General features: G+C 56.5%; 1 protein-coding gene across 3 annotated transcripts in view; it reads left to right on the top strand.

Annotated features, from left to right (window-relative positions):
* Nucleotides 1-17,162, top strand: part of DSCAML1 (DS cell adhesion molecule like 1) — a 93,858-nt gene that overhangs the window by 58,997 nt on the left and 17,699 nt on the right. The window contains exons 4-11 of one of the 3 annotated variants that reach the window (XM_057432018.1): nt 6,502-6,648; nt 7,908-8,186; nt 8,980-9,255; nt 9,709-10,005; nt 11,761-12,033; nt 14,543-14,821; nt 15,080-15,199; nt 15,281-15,457. In XM_057432018.1, the coding sequence (XP_057288001.1) occupies nt 6,502-6,648; nt 7,908-8,186; nt 8,980-9,255; nt 9,709-10,005; nt 11,761-12,033; nt 14,543-14,821; nt 15,080-15,199; nt 15,281-15,457 (1,848 nt within the window). Of the gene's footprint in view, nt 1-6,501; nt 6,649-7,907; nt 8,187-8,979; nt 9,256-9,708; nt 10,006-11,760; nt 12,034-14,542; nt 14,822-15,079; nt 15,200-15,280; nt 15,458-17,162 lie in introns of those variants that run through there. The other 2 variants (XM_057432019.1, XM_057432020.1) reach the window with 2 other exon arrangements.

Below are 17,162 nucleotides of genomic sequence, written 5' to 3'. Positions count from 1 at the left end.
CAAGCCCTTCTTCCTGAGGCTGTATTCCCCGTGCTGTGCTTCATCCCAAACCACCGGCCATCCCCTCAGCGTCCCTCGCTCCGGCCCTCCCCCAGGCTGGGTGCTGGAGCTGGGTACCACGGCAGGGAATCACATCTCAGCGATGCAGCGGTGAGGGTGGTGGAGGAGTCTGTTGTCCCCTGTTACCCTGGGGCTGATGGAAATGAGCTGACAGAACAGAGGCAGCATTAGCCTAATTATGGCCATACACGCTACCTCGGTGCTGGATTTTCCTTTCTTAGCGACTTCCTGTTTTCTGCTTTGAGATGCAAATTTCTGCACAGTGCTCGATCCAGATTCTCTCCTCATTAGCATGAAATCGGGCTCGTTCCGCCGCCCTTTAAATAGCAAATTAAACCCAAACTGAGCCTTGGCGCACAAAGGCGCGTGAAGCCCCTGCGACTCGCGGGGGGCAGGAGGGGCTGGTGCGGAGCAGCGCTCAGTTTGGGGAATCACTAAGCCTCGGCAGCAGTTTGCTGCGCCAGGCTTTGCTCCTCATGGCTGAGCAGGAGACGGGAGTCAGCTCGGGAACGGCAGGCGGGCAGAGCTGCGGCTCGGGGGTGCTGGTGGGCACAGAGCCGCTGAGCCCTCAGCCCACGCTGAAGCTGAGGTGGGCACACACTGAACCTGCAGACTGACGCCTTCCATTGTGCTTCCTCCTGGGAAACGAGGCTTGTCCTAATAGGAGGTTAAGAAAGAATGATGCCAGAAAAATCACTTTTTGAAAGGAGTGTTATCTCAGTGGGGTTTATAGAGTTTATTTTATGCCTGCTCCAGCTCAGCGCTAGGAGAGCTGCAAACACAGGCAGCACTGCTCTGTGCGAAATGTCACTCCAGTAGTGCTGAGCTCGCCTTGGAAATAGAAACACAACCCTCGCTAAAGCACGAGACGGGAGCTGCGCATCCCTCTGCCAGCCCCGCTGCTCCCGGGCATGCCCGGCGTCGCCTTTCCTCTCCCCTTCCCTCCCCCTGCTTGCTGTCACATAATGAGGTTGATAAGAAATTGTCTTGTTAACAGGATTAGCCGTGGAAATCTCTAGTCCCCTCCTATTCATTTTGTAATGCTCTTCATCCTGTTCTCTCGTTTTCCACTGGTATTACCCGGCTCCGGACCACCTGGAGAGATTCATTCCTCCTCCCTTTTGGCTCCAGCCGCTGTGGCGGGTGCCAGGGATGCTCTGACCACTGCCCGGGGAGTTCCTTCTCCGTGGTGGGTTCCAGGGAAGTGTGTCATTCCTAAGTCGTTTATGCAAAGGAATGGAAGTGTCCCCAGACATTCCTTGTTTCCACGGCGTGTGCCCGTGAAAAGTTCTGCTGTCTCGGAGGCAGATTAAAGCCCGGAGAGGCAGACTCTGCTCCCGCTGATGCCTTGTGAATCCAGGTCTGTGGGAAGCAGAGTTCCGGATTTACCTCTAGGAAAGGGATGTGCAAGGCTGCCCCTTTGGTAAATAATTACACTTGATTTAATAACTCCAACCAGCCCTGCAGGATGCCTTGCTTCCGAGGGAGCTCATAGAAAGAGATCTTCCTTAACATCTGTTTTCCCAAGTTTGCCGGCTTGTGAGCCCGTATCTGGGAAGGAACGTCCAGGTAGCAGCAAATGCATGCTGTGAGTGAGTCCGATGGGGAAGGCAGCGTCTGGAGCCGCCTCTCACCTGTATAAACCGGTCCGTTAATAGCAACGTTTGTCATTATCTGGGGTGAAATGAAATTAACACTTGTGGTTTCCTCCAGCACCTTCCCCCGTCGCGTTAAAACGCAGCCTTACACTTCCCCTCCCCAAAGGCTTCCCGTGCACAAAACCAGAGCTTCTCTTACGCCTTTTGCTGCCCAGACAGCGATACGCAGATGGTAAAGCCATCGCACGGAGAGTAAAGGGACAGAGATGCTAATTGTTACATGGGCTGTCAGAGCTGCGGAGCCGATGCGTGCTTTAGGACGGGGAGAGCCGGGGCCCTGCGTGGAGGGGGGGCTGCGGCGCCGTGATTCCCACCCGGCGCGTTCCTTGTGAAGGCAGCAATTCATCCACCGGGAGCGCGCGGGCCCCCCCGGCTCCTCGGGAGCCCTTTGTCACGCTGCCGGTGATGAATCCCTTGCGGTGGGGATCGCACCTGAGCAGCCGGTGAGAGCCGTGGTGTGAGACACTGGTGTGAGCTGCAGGCACTGCACTGGGGCTGCCAACGCCAGCACCCGATTTCCCCCATCCCATCCTTGTGCTGGTGCCTGTTTTCCTAAAATCCCTGCCTCCGGAGGTTGTTTCTGCCCGCTCCTGCTCCGCACTGCATGCCCCTGGTCCTCTTGCAGGCTCTCTGTGCTGTGGGGAGAGGAGAGTGCCCGGGAGTTGTGCACCCTGGTGCGCGCTGGCTGCAGAGCCCCACTGATCCGCAGGGGCAGGGGGCTTGTCCCTGGGGTGCCCAGGAGTGGGGGCCTGTCACCGTGGCTGCCGGGCAGCAGAGTGCCAGGGAGGTGACAGCGACATCCTCCCTTTAAACCTTTCCTGCGTGTCTCTCTCTCTCCTGTTTGGTCCCTCTCTCCCTCTCAGAAAAGCCATTTAAATGTAATTCCATTCTTAAACCCTCTCCCTCATGCGTGCCTAATGAACGTCAGGCAGAGGGGCCGGAAACGGGCCCGGGTAGGATCCAATCTCGCCGAGTGTCGACAAGTCATTTGGAAGAAGCCCTGGGAGCGCGCCCGGTTTTATTACAGCGTAATTAGGAGCAGAATCTTGTTGCGAGAGCAGAATGAGAGATGGGTGTTAATCCTGTAACGGGAGGAGACGGAGCCGTGTTTATAAAGGAGATTAAGGAGGGGAGGTGGAAAGCCGGTCACGGCTCCTTGATTTCCACCCCTCCTCTGCTGCTCCCCCCGCTCTGGCTCCGCAGCAGCAGCAGGACTGTGGCCGGGGTGCCTGCCCGTGCTCCTGCCGCAGCACTGGGGAAAGGGCTTGTGTTAATGTCCGGATCTCCAGGTCTGCAGGGGGATGCTCCCAGCCAAGCCTCTGGTGCCCGCAGGAGCAGGCAGCAGCTCCACAGGGCAATGGGCAGGCTCTGAGAACAGGCAGCAGCCCGTGTTGTGCCCTCTCTGGATGCAGCTACTGCAGTCGTGGGGATGAGTTTTCTGGGGCACAGTGCTTTCTTCAGGTAAAGGGTTGAGGAGGAGGAGGAGGACAGAGGAGCCCTTTGGCACAGAGCCTGACCCACTTGCTCGGCTGGCATTGATTGTGTTATGGGTGCCCATGCAATTCGAGGTGGGAATGCTCGGCTGGGTGCGCAGCAGCTCTGCCAGGCAGGAGAGATGTGCTGCCTCTGCCAGGGCTGGGGAGCAGCCACCGCTGTGCACTCCCTTGGGATCCCCGCTGCAGGCAAACATGGACATCAATCTGCTGGGTATCATGCAGCTCTGATTGAATCTGCAGTTGTGCATCCTCTTTAATATCTCTGGGATGGATGGATCTTTAATCTTGGGTTCCTTGTCCCCAGGGAAGCCCCATGCCAGGCAGATGTCATCCCGGAACAGCAGCCATAGCAGAAAAGTGCTGTTACAGCAGCAGCAAAGCACAGGCTTTGTCAGGGCTTCCCCCTCCATGCCAAGTCCCCAGGAGACGTTTGTCACTGCAAACATGGACAGGCATAGCACCAAGCAGTTATTGGACTTGTCTGGGATGCCTTGGGATGCATATACTCCAAGTATGGCTAATTCATAAATGCTGGCACCTATTGATTCTTCAGTACCAAGAGAAAGTTCTCTCGTTAGTCTTATGAACTATAAATGTGCTCTCTGCTGAAGCTCTGACCCCGTTGGCTTTGTGAATCTATACTGCATGGAGCAGCAGCTGTAACCTGTATTGACTGCAGCTTTCCTCCTGCAATTGGAGGGGCCCTGGGACTAAGACAGGAGTCACCACGGGATATGGGAGAGGATTCTGGTAACAGCAAATACGTGTCTGCGTGTGTTTGTGTGACCCTCCTGGTGTTTGCCACGTGGGAGAGCCCCCAATATCCTTGTGTTTCTCCCTGATTGAGGAGCAAGCTCCTGAGGCCGGTGGGGCTCCTCCTGTACAAAGGTGGATGAGAGGGGCTTTGGTGAGGCGCTTCCAGAGGCAGCAGCTCAGGTCTGGCTGGAAGAGTTATTAGAGGCACATCGCTCCCGTCTGACCACGGGTGTACTTAATCCTCTGCTTCCCGTAAAGCTTTTCCTCCTCCTGGCAGGCAGAAAGATCTGATTTTATTCAGCGACCTTTGGCGTTAATCTTGCTGGCAAACTCAGCACTCACTGTGGTGAGGTCTCTGTCAGGGCCTTTTACATCAGTTATTGCCCTGCATCTTCAAAGCCACAGTTAGCAAGGGGTTAAATGCCTCCTATTGCTCCATGGTAGAGAAGTGGGTAGCAAACCCTGCAGATTCTGGGGTCAGTAGGTGCAGGAAGGGCTCAGTTTGCACTCCCATCCGGCACTGCCTCCATGTGCAGCCCTTCTCATCATCTCCTACTATCCCGGCAGGAGCTTGAGGCTCTGCTTGTCTTTGCCTCTGTGTGTGTGCGAGTTCGGCTCTCATGGACTGCTGCTGCCCCATGTCCCGGGGCAGGGATGCAGCACGATGGTTTCTGGCTCCCTGTACATCATTCCAGCTTGTGCAAGGCTTTGTTTCCAGAGGGGGAGCACAGCATGTCTGTGAGCAGGGCTGTGGTTAACCATGCACTGACTTGTGTGTGGTTATATGGGGACCAGTTGTGGTTGCTGAGGACTTTGCAAAATGTGGCTCCTGCTGCCATGGCAAGCTGCTCCCCCAAATGCCAATGCTGTTCTCTTGCTGGTTTGATGGGAGATGAAACATTAATGTTTGATTTGCATGTTATCTCGGTTCACTTGCAAGGGCACTGCCCCCTTTCCTCTTGCAGAGGTTTTCACCAGTCCCTTGATGCCTCCGGCTGGTGGCACAGAGCACAAGATGCACCATGGAGCATCTGCTCCCAGTTGTATACTGGCACAGTGTGCGTGCTGCTGTCCTTGTGCTGCAGCATGGAGGCAAAGCGGTGCCTGAGGTTTTGGGGGGGGCTGACCCCTCCAAGCAGGGCTGGGAATGCAGGCACCGTGATGTGTGCAGATTGCAGCTTATGAGAGGTGTGGGGATGGTCACCACAGCACGGCATTCCTGCTGCTCCCAAGGAGAACCTGTGCCTCCTGCTAACGGCAGCTGGCTACGTTGCCATTTCTTTGCTGTTTCAAGTCCCTAATACTCTTGTATCAAGCAATTAGTGTCAAGCACACACATCAAGCTAAGCTGCAGCTGGAGCGGGGTAGTGCCAACAGAGCTCAGGGCTGCCGCTGCCTTGGCTCGTGCTGGGGATGTGCTCCCTGGGTGAAGAGCCCTGTTTTCTGCCAGTCTGTCACCTCAAGTGCTCGCAGGGAGAGACTGCTGTGGTCCTCTCCCTGCAGCTAGGCTCCTCTGGGAGCGTGTGTCTCTAGTCCTGTATTGTGCCCGTGCTTCTCCTGCACTGATGGGTTTGACTCCACCTAAACCATGAACATCCTTCCAGAAGATAAGCGCATTGACTGGCCTCATCAAGGAGATCCTGGTTTGCCAGGCATGGTGCAGGAGCTGTTTGCAGCCATTACTGCTTTAAAGGCTGGGTTTAAAGGTTTTATCTCTGCTCTACTTCTGCCTCTCTGCATTTGCTGCGCTGGGTATGGGATGGTTTGGCTGGCAACCGTCAGTGGACCTTCCGCTCCCAGCTGAGGCTCAGTGGAGGCTGGTGCTGGAAGAAACCCCGGAGAAGCCAGGTTTGAAGTCTTGCTGTCACTGTTGGCACTGGCAGTGGGGCAGGGGACCTTCTCTCCGCTCCCTCTGCCTAGCCTGCTCTCTGTGTAGCTGCTCTGTTGTGCCACAGTGCAGCTCTTTCCATTTGTGTTAATTACTGCTCTTATTCATGATGGATTATAGGGGTCAGGCTGGCTCCATGAGCAGATCCAAGGGTTCTTTCCCCATGTGCTTTGGCGTGCACCAGGCTCCAAAACTTGCTGCCTGGAGGGGGCTGTGCTGCCCTGCCTGCTCTCCTGCATCCTTCTCCCAGGGCTCAAATACCAGCTGAAGCCCTTATTTGTTTTCACATGCTTCTAAGTAAGTTGAGCTAATTATTAACTCAGCGGGACAGACTCACTTTTAATTGTGGCGTTGCTATGCAGCGTGGTGGCGGAGCATCGTGCTGCCGGAGCATCGTGCTGCGCGCTCTCCTCCTCATCCTCTGCAGCCACAGTGCCGCTGCAGCTCCATGGCCAGAGCTCATTGCTGAATCCAAGCCCTAGGAGGTGCGTGCTTGGGTTGGGTGCACTTGCTGCAGGATGAGTGCTGGAGGGCACAATACTGTGCCCATGAGCAGGGGCTGATGCGCACATGAGGCTGCAATGGCAAGTGCTGGGTCAGAGCTGGCTCACTCACTCACCTCCTCCTCCCTTTGTGTCTCCAGAAAATAGGTTTTTTATTACTTCTTATGGAGGTTTGTACATATCGGACGTGCAGAAGGAAGATGCCTTGTCCACCTACAGGTGTATCACCAAGCACAAATACAGTGGGGAGACGCGGCAGAGCAACGGAGCCAGGCTCTCGGTCTCAGGTGAGCACGTGGCTGCGGGTGATGGGAGCCCTGCCTGCAGGCCTGATGCAGCTCAAGGTGTCCATCCTTGCCCGTGTGCCAGCTCCCTGCCCGCACGCTGAGTGCGTGGCTTCCTTGGATGCAGGAGGGAGCGATGGCATCGATACCTCCCATCCCTGCAGCAAGAGGACGTCCCAGTGCGGGGGTAGGAGGTCCCATTGAGGCTATACAAGGGGTTTGTGCTGTTTCACATGTACCCCCGAGCACGCACCCCCCAGCGCTGGCCGCAGCCGCGCTGCGCAGTACCCGGAGCGAGAGGCGACGGGGTGCGATGCGATGCGATGTGACAGCCCGCGATGTGAGCAGCCTGACGCGATGTGACGAACATGCAAGCGATACTGCAGCGCAGGCAGTGCAGTCCCCAGTGCCGGGTATCCCGGGGCGCTCCCGGCTCCGCTCACTGCCCAAATTACTCCGCTCGGGAGGGAGTTTGCCTGACTCGCAGCCACTCGGCTGCGGCGCGCCCGCTTCCTGCCATATGCTTTAACTGTCCTCGGGTGCACAGGCTGTGGCTTCCACATCAGCTCCTCGAATTAACCCCATAGAGGGTAGGGAAAGGGTCCAGGCTCGGCTGGGGCTTCCCTGACCTTCCCTATGCTTCTTAGAGACCCGAAGGTCCTGTGTCCCTCCCATGTGGCCTGCTCCAAGGAGCCCATGCAGCCGCTGAATGTACCATCCCCTCCCCATGCATGTTCGATCTGTCCCATTCCCCTCCTGGTCGCTGTCATTACTGACACGTCACAGCGTTTCACTTCTGTTTGGGAGTAATGAAAGAGCTTTCTTTCCCCTGGAATTTAATTTCACGCCTGAGACTTGGTGATTAATTTTCTCCTTTCCCAGCTGCCCGATGGGCCCCTTTGCTTGTACATTTTGAAATGTGCCACAGAATTTGTGTATTTTGCACCAATTAGGTGTCACCTTGAGTAATTCCTCCGGTGCTGAGTTTATTCACCCCATCAGCTAGTCAGACGCTTTTTCCCACCCACCAGCCCTGGCTCCCAAGGGATGCACCGGATGTCCCAGGTTGCCCAGGCCACTCTGCCCAGTGAGGATGTGGCTGGCATCCTGCGCTCCTGCCCAGCACAGCCATTGGCTGATGGGGATGGGGATAGCTGCTCTCACAGCTGGGGCATGGTGGTGATGGTGTCACCATGCCAGGGCCTTTCCTGCTGTCGCTGTGTCCCTCTTCTCCACGTGAGCCTGTTTCCTCTCCAACCCAGACCCGGCAGAGTCCATCCCCACGATGCTAGACAGCTTCCAGTCCCGGGAGGTGAGGGCGGGCCGCCCGGTGGAGCTGCCCTGCATCGCCTCAGGATACCCCAACCCGGCCGTGCGGTGGATCAAGGACGGGCGCCCGCTGCCCACCGACAGCCGCTGGACCAAGCGCATCACAGGGCTGAGCATCAGTGACCTGCGCGTGGAGGACAGCGGGACCTACATCTGCGAGGTGACCAACACCTTCGGGTCCGCAGAGGTCACGGGGACCCTCACGGTCATAGGTGAGAGCTGGCGGGGAGGCTCCCGTCCTCGGCCTTCTTAAACATAAACCTTTATAAAGCCTTAAAGGTTTTACGCAGGCACAGAAATTACGAGCCTTGTATTTCAGCATTGCACGCTGGAAGCGATGCAACGTGTGCGATGTGGTGCTGAGAGCACTTGCAGGAGGTTTATCACGCTGCAGCAGCGGGACTGCAGACGTCTCCTGATTTAGTGCTTCAGTCAGGGCAGGGCGAGGGGCCTCGGGAACATTCAGAGCAGTGCTGGGGGATGTAAATTGCTGGCTGGTGATGTTGGTTTTACATTAGGTGCCTCTGCGCTTTGTTTGGTTGATTTACATAAAAGAAGCTGCAGCCAAACAGTAAACACCATCTGGGCAGGCCAAGCATTCATCACGTGCTTTGTTCCTTGTCTCCTGTCACTGGGATCCTGGTGGTACCAGAGCTGCCAGAACCAGCATGCAAAGTGTGGGCCTTACCTGGAGCGGCGCTGTGACGAGCACAGCACGCTGAGAGCCACCCTGGCACATCCCCAGCTCAACGTTGTCCCCACCACACAAACCGTGTCCTCTTCCAGCCACCCTGCCACCTCCCCACCAGGGCCTGCTCTGCCAGGGGCCTGGGGCTCACACTAAAAGCTGGGCTGTCGGCAGCAGGGGCAGTGGGGGGGCCGCCTGCCTGTGTGCTGCCTGTGTGACATTTTACGTGTAGTCAGGCTGGTGCTTCCAGTTCAGGAAAGGCAGAGAGGCACAGGAACGGTGAGACACCATCACCACTCTCACCCTTTCTCGCACAGACCCTCTGCGTGTGACCCTCACACCAAAGAAGCTCAAAACAGGCATCGGCAGCACCGTCATCCTCTCTTGTGCCCTCAGCGGGTCCCCCGAGTACGTTATCCGCTGGTACCGCAACACGGACCTCGTGGTGGTGGATGACTACATCTCCATCCGGGGCATCAGCAATGAGACCCTCCTCATCACGGCTGCGCAGAAGAGCCACTCTGGAGCCTACCAGTGCTTTGCCACCCGCAAGTCCCAGACAGCACAGGACTTCTCCATCATCATGCTGGAGGGTGAGCTGGCTTCCTCGGGGTGGGGGGCGGTTAGGGAGGGCTTTCCTTGGCCCCTCTCCAAGCTGCCACATTCCCGAGGTGCAGCAGGGTGCTTTGTGCATGGCTGGAGTGCAGTGAGACCTACAAGGGTGGGGGATCCTGGGGCCAGACTGCCACACTTCTTGGGCTGTGCATGCCATCTGCAAGCAACTTAGGGATGCAGCACAGCGGGGATGGGGAAGGACCAGAATAAGAGCTGACTTGCCCATCCCCATCCCCTGGGCCAGGCAGGTGTCCCCTCTCCGATGCACATCACTGGGTGTCTGGACCAGGGATGCGCCCCTCAGCATCTCCCTGCCGCAGGGATGCTTGGCAGGGATGCAGGGCTCCTCTCCAGGCGGGAGCTCAAAGCCGGGTGACTCTGCTGCCGGTGCCTGCCGCTCCCTGACCCCCGTCCCGCTGGGTGCCCCCCAGATGGGACCCCCCGCATCGTCTCCTCCTTCAGCGAGAAGGTGGTCAACCCGGGGGAGCAGTTCTCCCTGATGTGCGCCGCCAAGGGGGCCCCGCCGCCGACCGTGACCTGGGCACTGGACGACGAGCCCATCCCGCGGGACAGCGGGCACCGCACCAACCAGTACACCATGTCGGACGGCACCACGGTCAGCCACATGAACGTGACGAGCCCGCAGATCAAGGACGGCGGCGTGTACCGGTGCACCGCGCGGAACTCGGTGGGCAGCGCCGAATACCAAGCGCGAATAAACGTAAGAGGTGCCTGTCTACTTTTAAATATCAGAATAGGACTTGTACTGGGCTTTTGGTTGTGTTCTGTTTCCTAGCCGATGGCTCTTCCTCACCTCTCCATCCTCTTCCCAGCTGCAGGGGTCTCCCTGGCTGCCCTGATCCCATTCCCTGATTCCCCACTTGCTCACACGCCTGCCCACAGCGTTGAGCTTCCCTGACGTTTAAAACCAGGAATTTAAGTGCACAGCACTTGGTGACTTTGGAAAACCAGAGCTTGGCTTTGCAGGGGGAAAAAGGCAGCGTTCTCCCCATTGGGGTCCACTCTGTCCCCATGGAGGTCCTGCCAAGGGGTTGTTCAACACCTCCCCAAGGAGCCCTGTGCATGGAGAAGGCCACGGTGAGCACAGAAGCATCCCATGCTCTCCCATGGCTGGCTCCCTGGCAGGGAGCGTGCCTGCCGGCGCAGGGATCTACATGACAAACGATGATGAGGCAGCACATGAAATCGTGGAAAATGAGCTTTGATTTGTCATGTCTGTGTTTTCTTTGTCTGCTAAAAGCCATGGCCACGTTAATCACCGTGTTATTACGGCTGGAGCGTGTTGCTCGGTGTGTTACAGGGACGTGTGTTTAGGCACGGGGTTTGGTATAAGCCCCTGCCCATTCATAAACACCAATTAAAGCTTCCAAGCTTACAGGTGGGAGTGAGACAGAGGCAAGGCAGTGTTTATTTGTCTCCGGAGGGGTGAAGGGCTGGGTTTGCTGGGTCTCACGTTTGCCATGGATCTGGTGATTTTCTGGCTGGGATCCCAGGAGAGTCGGGATTTTGCTGCTGTTTACTGCTAAATTTGGAGCGAGTTCATCCCTCAGCAGTGAGAAGCCAGAGCAGCCTTTTCAATGAGGACGTTGCCTTGTCTCCCTTGCTCCTCTCCCAGCTCTTGATGGGCTGTCACTAGATAAGATTCAGGCTTTTTTTGCCCCGGAATGGAGCAAGTCCCTCAGACAGGCCCCGGAGACAGTTACAGAACCAGATGCTAATTTCTTTTTTCCTGCTCATTTTCTTAACACGTCCCAGCATGAGAACCACCATCCATTGGCTTATCCTGAGTGTCTGTTAAGCCGTTATCCTGCTCTGCCCTTAGGACGAGGAGTCAAGATAGGGTTAAGCTTTAGATTAGTCTGCTGTTTTATGCAGTGGCTGGGAGAACAATGTAATTATTGATGCATGAAACCTCTTGTTGAAATTACTCACCTGCAGCATCCTGCCAGCATGGGAGCCAGCCAGAACGTGGTGACTGTCTGGCTTTTCAGCCACACTCAGTTCGCCAGTGGGAGGCTGAGAGGGGTGTGTTTTAGGGGAGGTAAAATACATTCCCAATGGAAGCCAGGCTCCCGGAGCAGCTCTTGTCAAGGATGTTTGGCACAAGCGGGCAGCTTCCTTCCAAGCGAGGCAGAGTGTGGCTGCAGATGGGGGGGAGTGCTCCCCAGCCCTCTGCAGTCCCTGTGGCTGAAGGCACTGCTTAAAGGAACTGGTAGAGGACCACAGCCACCATCCAGAGCAGCGCTGCTGTAGGCATGTGTGATAGCTATCACATTTAGCCGATGAGCGTGCTCAGAGAGGAGCCTATGCCTGCTCCTCACCCAAAACCAGGATGGGTCCCAACCGTTCTGGTTACCTCCTTCGCCTGTGAGGCTCATCTGAAATAGCAGCAGCTCTACATGCAACCAAACCGCCCTTCGGAATTAACCTAGCCTGCCTCTTCCTTCCTCCCCAATATGTAGGTCCCCCGAGCATCCGAGCGATGAAGAACATAACAGCGGTAGCGGGTAGGGACACTTTCATCAACTGCAGGGTGATCGGGTACCCGTATTACTCCATCAAGTGGTACAAGGACTCTCTGCTGCTGCCCGATAACCACCGCCAAGTGGTCTTTGAAAACGGGACTCTAAAGCTGATGGACGTCCAGAAAGGCATGGATGAAGGAGAGTATCTGTGCAGCGTGCTGATCCAGCCCCAGCTCTCCATCAGCCAGAGCGTCCACGTCACAGTGAAAGGTAAGCTGCTGGAGAGGCTTTCCCTGGGTGAGATGGAGAGGCCAACCAAGTTGTGCTGGGGACATCTCTGCAATGAGATGGAGGCAGAGAACATCGCACAGGGGACTCCATGGTTATGCAGTGGCTGTGCCCTGCAGGCACTGCACCGATGGGAGCTCAGCTCCACTGCAGCATCCCTGGGGAGCTGGCTCAGCTCCTGCAGAGCGGGTACCTGGAGCTGCTCGTGCTGGCAGCTTCCCTGAGCCATGCTGTATCCATTTCCCACTACAAGCAATGGAGCAAGGATTTACGGTGTAAACACAGAGTATTAAAACATCTAACCTTTGCTTGGATCACCTTCACCCATGTTTTTCTGTGTGTGTTAGCTTTTTAAAATATAATACTCTTGGTCTTCCGAGCGCACAGAACATCTTAAAAGCTTCTCCAGGCCATCAATTATTCAGTCCCATTGAGGGAGCTATCAGTCCTAATGAATTGAGCCGGATGCGTTCCCTGCCAGTGACTCGCTGAGATTGTGCTGAGCTCCGTATCTCCCGTGCTCAGAGTTGTCGGGTCGGCCCTGCCCATCACCAGCACGGTGTTCGCAGTAAATCATTCAGACAAACAGAGCCGCGCTGGGGCCGGAGCTGGCCAATTGTCTTTCTCTGTCTCACCCAGCAGGGCATTCATGGACTGGATTTTGCTCTGATCCCCCTCCTTCCCCTCCCATCCACCATTTTCTTATTAAGAATCAGGTTAGCAAGAGAGTGCATCAAGCTGATTATAGATGCTACCCCTTGATTAGCTAATGCTCTTCTCCGAGGCTTTGCAAAGGGAAGAGTAGGCTGCTGGTAACCTAAGGCAGTGTGGGGAGGACTTCTCTCCCCTTGGGTCTGCAGTGCAGAGGACAGCCAGCCCTGCTTTCCTCACTTAATATAAAGTCCCTTCCTACGTGGGAGCCTCAGGGCTTGAAAAGAGGCCAGAGCTGTGTGAATACTGATCTTCTGGGGAGTATGGGACAGGCAGGGCTGGTGTGGAGAGAGGCTCTATAGGTCTTCATTCCATGGCTGCCCAAGATATTCCATGGCCCCGCTTGCTCCATTCCTTGACTGCTCCAGTCAGCAGGTAAAAGGCCTGTGGAAAAGAATTGCAAAGCCCTAGAAGAGAGTCAGAGCCGAGTGAATAAATGTAACTGCACAGCACGAGGAGCACAGGGTGGCGTGGAGCGCTGTAAAGCTTTTATTGCCACAAGTGCCTGCGACCACATTAACTGCCACGAGTGAGTTATGCAGGTCTTTCCGAGCATGTGGTAGTAAAAGCTCTACAGCTCCCCTCCAGTGCTGCTCCCCAGGGACTGGGGGTATACAGCAGCCCCCGGCCTTGCACCGAGGGACACTCATGCCCTGGTTTAGATGCTGCCCTGCTTGGGTGACTGGCAATCTGGGGACCACAGTGCTGACAGCAGCCGTGCTCTGCAGCCAGCAGTGCTGGGGCACCGTTGGGGTGATGCTGTTTGCTGGGGTTCCCCTCCAGAGCCGCTGTGGCTGGCTGGGCTGGAAGACCCTCGTGCGTTGTCCTGGGGTATGGACGTGCAGCCAGCTCCTGCTGCAGGCACACGAGAGCCTGGAAGCACTGGAGAAAGAGTCGCAATGGAAACGAACTGGGAAGGGGAGTTGCAAGCTCCGGTTGTGGGGAGCTTGAGCAGGGACAGCTCTTCTGTTGAGGGAGCCTGTCCTTTTCCTGGTGGCTGGAACGCAGCTGGTGGGGCGTGTTTGAAGGGGCGTGGATCCTCAAGCCCATCCCCACTCTGCAATAGACTGCAGTGCATTCCCAATTAATTATTCATTAATTATGGAAAACAGGCGGCTCTGGCTCCATGTCTCCAGCAGCTTGAGCCACGCTGCTGTAGCTGGAGAAGGCACAGGAGCTACCTGGTCAGTGTGGGGCCAGGCAGAGCCCTGGAGCGGAGACCTTTGCGATGTGCTGGGCTGGGCATGGGGTGGAGATGGGAGCCCAGGGCTGGGCAGGGAGCTGCTGCTCAGCCTGTACAAGAGGGCAGCTCGTGTCTGCTGAAGGGACAATTGGCAGCCTGCTAATTTAATTAGGGAGACTGCGGAAAGAGGATCTCATCTTCCAGGTGCTGAGCTAATTGTCTCCCTCTCTCCGCTTTCTTCCCCCTCCCACATTGCCAGAGATGCTGCGGTTGCCTAATTAAGTTATCAGAAAGATAATGGCTGGTTCTGAATCCGGTGCCTTTAAGAAGAGCATCCATCTAATGAGTGCTTTTTCTGCAAGCAGATAAATGCTGAGGCGGAATTTCAGCCGGCACGCGCAGGGGGGTGGCCGGGGCTTCCCTGGAGCAGGGCCTGCTCTGCTCTGCAGGTCGCTGTTTCTCCATCCTGCTCTTAGCACGGTGGGAGAGGCCTTCTGCTGTTCTCTGCCTTCATTTCTGGGCAGCATCTCCCCCAAGCCTCACTGCAGCCCATCCCTGCATGGGCTCTGCAGTGTGCCCTGCCTCTCCCTTCAACAGTCCCGCCTCTGATCCAGCCCTTCGAGTTCCCTCCAGCCTCCATCGGGCAGCTCCTCTACATCCCCTGCGTGGTGTCCTCCGGGGACATGCCCATCCACATCACCTGGAGGAAGGACGGGCACGTCATCCTCTCCGGCTCCGGCGTCACCATCGAGAGCAAGGAGTTCATGAGCTCCCTGCAGATCTCCAGCGTGTCCCTCAAGCACAATGGCAACTACACCTGCATCGCCAGCAATGACGCTGCCACGGTCAGCCGGGAGCGGCAGCTCATCGTGCGGGGTGAGTGCCATGGGGCACATCCAGCCTGGTCCTGATACTGCTGCCGTGGAGGGTGGACAGCAAGGGGTAGGGAGCAGAGATAAGTAATAAGGGTAGAAGGAGAGAACGCTGTTCTCTGGTTGTAGAAAAGGCACAGCAGCAGGCGAGGAGGGCGAGGAGCAGGGCTGAGCCAGGGCACCCGTGTGCCCGCAAGCAAGGAGGAATTGCATGGCACTGATGGGTTTCTCACTACAGTGACCGTCTTTTCTCTCCAATTAGTGCCTCCTCGGTTTGTGGTGCAACCCAACAACCAAGATGGCATTTACGGAAAAGCTGGGGTGCTGAATTGCTCCGTTGATGGTTACCCCCCTCCGAAAGTCATGTGGAAACACGCGAAAGGTAAGGGGGAGACACGGTAGCGAGGGTGGGGACGGCACCGCTCGGCACGGTGCCTCACTGGTGCTCTGTGTCCCCTCCTAGGAAGCGGCAACCCCCAGCAGTACCACCCCATACCCCTCACGGGCCGCATCCAGATCCTGCCCAACAGCTCCCTGCTCATCCGCCACGTGCTGGAGGAGGACATCGGCTACTACCTCTGCCAGGCCAGCAACGGCGTGGGCACGGACATCAGCAAGTCCATGTTTCTCACTGTGAAGAGTAAGTAGCCAGGGCTGTGCCGGTGAAGGTGGCTGTGGCTGTGGGGTGGGTGTTTGTGAGCAGAGCCCTGCCAAAGGTTCCTGCTGCACCAGCCTGGCTCTGGCCTCAGTCCGCGCATCCCCGCGATCGATGTGCGGCCAGGGGAGGGCATTGATTCTGCTCCTCCAGGGACCTGCTTCCCTTTCAGCATTAAACACACTTTGTCTTTAATAAAACCGAGCAATCAATCTACATCATCCAGAAGGAAAGGAAATAGCTGAGCTACTCTGACAGGGATGGGCTGGCAAGTGTTGCTAGACACCATGTTTAAGCTGCGCTTATTATTGGATTCCTCTCCTGCTGCTACCAGAGGAATGCATAATCTCCAGCTTCTCTCTGTTTATTTGGGTTGTTGGTGCTGTGAGCATTCAGACCTCAGAGAGGAGGTGATGGAGGGAGGACCAGCCTATCACGCTTGCTCTTGGGCAGCTCCTGTGCGTCTCCAGAGTGGAGCCAAGTGCTGTGTTCTGTGCCTGTCCCCTCTTGCTTCCCCCGGTGTCTGCTCCCCTCCCCATCCGCTGTGTAATTTATCCGCTGACTGATGAATCAAACCGAGGCACTTCAAACAAGGCACTTCAATGAGGCGCAGGTACAAAGTCGAGGCGATGAATCCCGAGCGAGCGCGCAGAAGTCTCGAGCCTGAACTGTTGCCTTGTCCCTGCTATCCGCTGTAATTGCATCCCAGGACAGGTTGCTTGCTGACTTGAATAGCACGTAACCTTATTATGCATGTGCTTTTCCATTTCCTGGAGCCCTCGCCGCCTTTGAACAGGGTTGGATGAATAGGTAGACAAAGCGCCACAGCCAATTAAGCATTATATGGGGCTCTTTGGTTTGTTTCGGTGTGGGATTTTTGTTTGTTTAGTGAAATGTCAGGCCAATTAAAGCGATCTCAGCACTGCCTTTCCTGGGAAGCCAGGCCACTGCGGACAGAGTTAAATGGGAGTGAATCAGAACCCAACGACGGGTGCTGGTGGTCAGCAGGAGAGAGGAGGGCAGCCAGCCCCCATCTGCACATCCCCTGCCCTGATACCACAGCGATGGGCTGCGAGGGGCAAGCCGAGGCACCCGGGTCATGCTTCAGACAAGTGAGTGCAGTCCTTGCAGAGCACTGGCAGCTGCACCATCAGGTGATGGGCAAGGAAAGGTGCCCAGCTTCGTACCACTCCAGGAGCGTAACTGTTGGTGCCCCAGCCCGAAGCACTTGCTTTGGTCCAGCCCATGGGGGTTCCCTGGGTAACACACTCAGGCTCATGTCTGGGATCATCAGAGTCTGTAAGGTGGTGAATGCTGGAGGATGGGAACGTGAACCTGGGCGAACACGGGGCGCAGGTGAGGAGAGCACTGGTGCGTGATAAATGCCATTTAGCACATGGCTGCGTGCCTCCCCGGGTGTTGAGAGCAGAGCATGTGGGCTGGACAGGGTCACATCCCGGTTGTGCAGCGCTGCCGGGGTGGTGGCAATGCTTGGAGAGGGGGATCCTCTAATCCATCCTCCCTGGTGCCGTGGTGCTGGGTGAGTGGGTCTGGCTGGGGTGCTGGAAGAAGGGCAGCTGCCTGCGTGTCATGGGCACAGCCGTATTTGGAGGTGTGCTGCCGTACAGCAAGAGCATAACTGATTGCTTCCATGCAATTTGAATTAATCTCATGCTTCAGGTGGAGCTCA

Source organism: Pezoporus wallicus, unplaced genomic scaffold (assembly GCF_028554395.1).
Source record: "Pezoporus wallicus isolate ANWC-B61680 ecotype Strahan unplaced genomic scaffold, APGP_CSIRO_Pwel_v1 scaffold_8769, whole genome shotgun sequence".
Taxonomy (NCBI): domain Eukaryota; kingdom Metazoa; phylum Chordata; class Aves; order Psittaciformes; family Psittacidae; genus Pezoporus; species Pezoporus wallicus.
This window is presented reverse-complemented; position numbering and strand designations above follow the sequence as displayed.